Source organism: Xenopus tropicalis, chromosome 9 (assembly GCF_000004195.4).
Source record: "Xenopus tropicalis strain Nigerian chromosome 9, UCB_Xtro_10.0, whole genome shotgun sequence".
NCBI classification, from domain to species: Eukaryota; Metazoa; Chordata; class Amphibia; order Anura; family Pipidae; genus Xenopus; species Xenopus tropicalis.
In genome coordinates this window covers 40,365,924-40,371,104 of record NC_030685.2, presented here as the reverse complement: position 1 = coordinate 40,371,104, position 5,181 = coordinate 40,365,924, and the positions used below count along the sequence as shown (strand labels likewise).

At 33.3% G+C, this 5,181-nt stretch overlaps 1 protein-coding gene across 1 annotated transcript; it reads left to right on the top strand.

The window, feature by feature from the left end:
- The first annotated feature begins 2,607 nt into the window (after positions 1 to 2,607).
- Positions 2,608 to 3,653, top strand: hba1 (hemoglobin subunit alpha 1). Its single transcript, NM_203529.1, has 3 exons — positions 2,608 to 2,743; positions 2,914 to 3,118; positions 3,414 to 3,653. Exons 1-3 carry the CDS (start codon positions 2,649 to 2,651, stop codon positions 3,540 to 3,542), a joined length of 429 nt encoding a protein of 142 aa, NP_988860.1. The 5' UTR covers positions 2,608 to 2,648; the 3' UTR covers positions 3,543 to 3,653.
- The last annotated feature ends 1,528 nt before the right edge of the window (positions 3,654 to 5,181 follow it).

Below are 5,181 nucleotides of genomic sequence, written 5' to 3'. Positions count from 1 at the left end.
TTGTTTGGCTCATTACATGTTTTTAGCTGTAGGTATTCTTTTAATCTGTATTTAGTTTTGCTTGTGTTTGTTAAGCAAACTGTCTTTGCACAGTATGATAGTGCTGCCCACCTTCTTCTACCCACATCACACTGGCTTTTTATCTTTATTGTCTTAGAAAAGTGCATATGATGTGTTTATATCTAGCAAAATAAGCTAAAGATTTTTTTTCTGTTGAATAGCGTGCTTAATTTTTGTTCATTCTAACAAAAGAAATGTAGCTATTTAGATTTAGTAGCTCTTTTTCTTTCATTACTGTGCACTCGAGTGTCAGTAGGAGAGAACCTTCTTGGGTTTTTTTTGCCTGTTTTTCTTTATATGCTTTTTCTTTTCTGCTCTATCCATTGTTATCTCCAGTTTTGGGCTCCTCTTCTTTCTCACCTTTACCCACGTACCTTTTTCTCCCCTTACATGTTTCTCCCATTACTTTACTCCCTTTACTACCTTGCACTTCACGTTTTGTTAAAATAGCCTGCTCTATCTGAGACCCCTGAGTAAGTTGATTCATGAGTAGATAATACATTGGTTGTAACATGGTTACATTAAACTAGTTTCTCCTCTGATAAAATGTGTCATTTTACAATTGTTTTAAGGAATCAATTACATATTTAACTTGGAATTGTACAGAATAAAGGTGAGGTAAATGGGTGATGAGGAAAAAGCAGGTAAGATCACTTTGAAAATGTAGTTGATTAGGGACAAGTGTGGGTAGGTTGAAATATATGGATACTGGTAAATGGACAAAAGGAAAGGAGTTGTCGCACAAAACGAAGGCTTAGGATTATGTGTTATTACAAAACCTTAGGGAGTCAGCATCAGACAAAACAGGCACAGCAAGGGCAGAGGAACTAATCCTATTTCCTATTGCTTGGGTTAAACATCAAACTGTGGGAACCAGGAATGGCAGGGTTTATAAAAAACCCAATGTGTACAATTTTATGAGGCATATAGGTATATATTACAAAAACATGGGCGGTGTCTCATTTCTGTGAGATTCAACCACTGGTATGATAAATACAGCAAATGAATGCTGTAAATTAAATGTAATATCTACATATTGGTTTTCTTACTTTTAGTTTAAATAAGCTCTAATTGCTGATTAAGCAATAAAGTTCTGCAGCTACAGAGTTTAGAGAAATTCTAACCACTTTGTAAAAATATTTTTAGTACTAAAATTACAAAATGTTTTATAAAGGTGGCAGTTGTGTTTTTAGTTTGCTCCCTTATAAAGTAAACACATTCTGCTTAAACGTATTACATTAGAATTGACATAGTTGTTTGAAACAAATGTAAACTTAATGTACAGGTTTTTGATATGCAACTTAAACTGTCTTGATAAATGTATTTTTAGTTTATATTGTAGCATTTTCCTTTTTGGCAGTATAATGAGCCCAGAAACCATTACTTTGTTATTTTCAAGTATTATAGTAAACCAACTAATATATTAGGAAATTAAACTTAGCTTGTTTTTTTACTGATGACTTAATGCAGAAAGGCAACAGTATATTTTTATTTCTTCTTCTTTTGTTATACTATATATATCATGCTATATATTGTATATAGTGTACATTTACAGAAAAAAAAATGGGAAAGTATGCTTTTTTTATTGGTTTAACATTATAGACAAGACTATATATGCTTTAACTATAGCACAGAAAAGTATAAACTATACAAGCTTGGTGTTAAATGCAATATTAATATACATTTGTTGGCTTAGGTGTAACAGGCTGTTATACCTAAGCCAACAAATGTATATGTTCATGCAAACTGTCTTGATAATCGTATATTTAGTTGATTTTGTAGCATTTTCATTTTTGGCAGTATAATAAGCCCAGAAACCATTACTATGTTATTTCCAATGATTATAGTAAACCAAATAATATTATATGTTATTAAATACTAGGAAATTAAATTTAGCTTGTTTTTATATGGATGACATAATGCAGAAAGGCAACAGTACATTTTTATTTCTTCTTCTTTTGGTATACTATATATATATCATGCCATGTTTTCCATATAGTGTGCATTTATAGAAAGAAAATTGGAAGAGTATGCGTTTTTAATCAGGAACACATTTTAGATAGTACAGTAAGTACACAAAAGACTATATATACTTTAACTATAGCACTGAAAAGTATAAACTATACAAGCTTGGTGTTCAATGCAATATGCTGTTATATCTAGCCTGTTATACAGTACATAAGCCAACAAATGTATGTTCATACAAACAGCTGCAGCATTTAGTAATAAATCTTCAAGAAATATATTTGCAAAACATGTCAAGAAATAGATTAGCATTTTTTAAGATCTAAGGAGTCAGTGTTATAGGTACTGAAAAATTAAATGTATTTTGTGAAAAAAAAAAGCTAAAAGGGACTAAATGCATGTACCTTTTTGTACCTTGGCATTGATCCAGTATATGGGAGTTAGGGAGTGGAGCCTAAAGAGGAAGGTGGAGCTGGTCATATGCCAGTCCAATGGCTACGGAGGAAGGCGTGTAAATGTCTGTACTTGTAGCCATAGGAAGCTCCCATGACCCTATATAAAGAGGACTGTCGCAGTAGCTTTAGCATCTGGTGTGGACTGCTTATTGCACAACACAAACAACAATGCATCTTACAGCTGATGACAAGAAACACATCAAGGCCATTTGGCCTTCTGTAGCTGCTCATGGTGACAAATATGGCGGAGAAGCTTTGCACAGGTAAATTATGCTCTGAATTAATGCTGTTAACCAATTGCTAAAATGAATTAGGATAAATTTATTGTCAGATGGTCCTTAATAAAGTTGCTGAATGGGTTAAACATGCCATTTCCTTAAAAGGTGCCTGATGGATATTAAAATTATCCCTTTACTCTCATTTTTTTCAACAGGATGTTCATGTGTGCTCCCAAGACCAAAACCTACTTTCCTGATTTTGACTTCAGCGAACATTCAAAACACATCTTGGCTCATGGCAAGAAAGTTTCGGATGCTCTGAATGAGGCTTGCAACCATCTGGACAACATTGCCGGATGCCTGTCCAAGCTGAGTGACCTCCATGCCTATGACCTGAGAGTGGATCCAGGCAACTTCCCAGTAAGTGCTTTGCAATGTGTATTATAAATTTTCTATATTTCTAATTTTTATATATATTTGGAGTGTAAATAATATATAAAAGGTATATATACTGCGTAGACTGTTTTTGTTTTTATCTTTATGTATTTAATAAGATATCAAGTCCAGCTAATTAAGAGCTTATGTAAATACCCCCAAAATGACTCTATGTCCTGTTTAATTTGAAACACTCTATACTACTTAACTTAACTTAATGACCTTTATGCTTGCTACCATGCACACCTATTCTGATTGTCTTTCTTTCTTTCTTTTGCAGTTGCTGGCCCATCAAATTCTGGTGGTTGTTGCTATCCATTTCCCTAAGCAGTTTGACCCTGCAACCCATAAGGCCCTGGACAAGTTCCTGGTTTCCGTATCTAATGTTCTGACATCCAAATATCGTTAAGGCTCAGCAGTAACAGTAGCAGAAGTTTGGACATCAGACATCAGTTAATGACAAACAATCAAACTGACACAGCTTGTGAAAGAATGTTCTGAAATAAACATTTTTAAAATTATTCTAAAGTTGCCTTCTTTCATTATTGAAAGCAAAATATTTTCTACTCCTACTATGACAAAGGTTTTCCCAAAAATATCCACTTTTTTTAGCAATGGTCACGTTAAACCATGCATGTGGTTGGTATTTAAATTATACAGTTAACACACAGAAAATAAGGTAGGCAACATTTATATGAATATTAAAATGCCTTTGTAAGAAAGTTAATTGTAACATACATAACTTAAAAAGTATATGTTTTTATACTGTCATGTTTCATCAAATAGAAATATCTACAAAATACACATATATACATATATAAAAGCTGTTTTCTTGTATATATGCATATGTGGGTGTGCAATTGTACAAAATTACTGTAGGCTTATAAAAGTCTTTCAACTACGTGCATAGCTTGTTACATATTAAATCACCAATAGCAAACAATCTGCAGGTAGCATTTACTTGTCATTGTTTAAGAGCAAACATCATATTAGTTATATCTGGGCAAACATTATGCTTTTAATCACCCCTCCAAATGAACCCCAACATAAACATACCTACAGTATACTGATCTATACACTCACATATATAAACTGCACATACAAATACCTATACCAAACAAACTGCCAATCTTAAGATCCTAAAATACTTGTTCAAGAAGTCCCAGTCACTGTTAAAAACCTTTTCTAAAACCTGCCATCACAACATCACCCGGCAGTGCATTCCACAACCTCACTGTTCTCACTGTAAAGAAGAAGCACTTACACTGCTTCAAATGCAAGTTTAGTTACCCAAGTCTAAATAGTTGGCCTTTGGATAGTTGATCTTTTATATGGACTATCATTCTATAATATTCTCTAATATACTTGCATGTCTCTGCACTGTGTTTCTAGCTCATTAATTTCTTAAAGGGGGTTGTTACCCTTTGAATTAACTTTTAGTATAATGCAGAGAGAAAATTTGCAATTGGTCATCATTTTTTATTTGTAGTTTTTTAGTTATTTAATTTTTAGTTCAGGAGCTCTCTGGCTTGGAGTCAGCAGTTATTGGGTTGCTAGGGTCCAAGTTACCTTAGCAACCAGGGAGTGGTTTGGATGAGAGACCGTTATATGAATAGGAGAGAGCCTGGATATAAAGGAAAGTTACAAAAAGTACCAATAAAACTGTAGCTTTGCAGAGCAATAGTTTTTTGGCTGCTGGGGTCAATGAACCCCCATTTCAAAACTGCAAAGAGTTAGAAGAAATCAAATAATTCAAAAACTATAACAAATAAATAATGAAGACAAATCGAAAAGGTTGCTTAGAATAGGTTATTCTATAAAATACTAAAAGTCAGTTTAAAGGTGAACCACCCCTTTATGAACTGGAGTTACACAGTTTCTTAGGCACAAAATCTCCATATCATTCTCAGTTAAGGAGATCCCTATTTAGTGTATAACGGGCATTTATGTTATTTCTACCAAAGTGCATAAGCTTGCACGTATTAATATTGAACCTCATTTGCTAGGTTGTTGTAACTTTGTGTGATACTGTATAAAATACTTTAGCA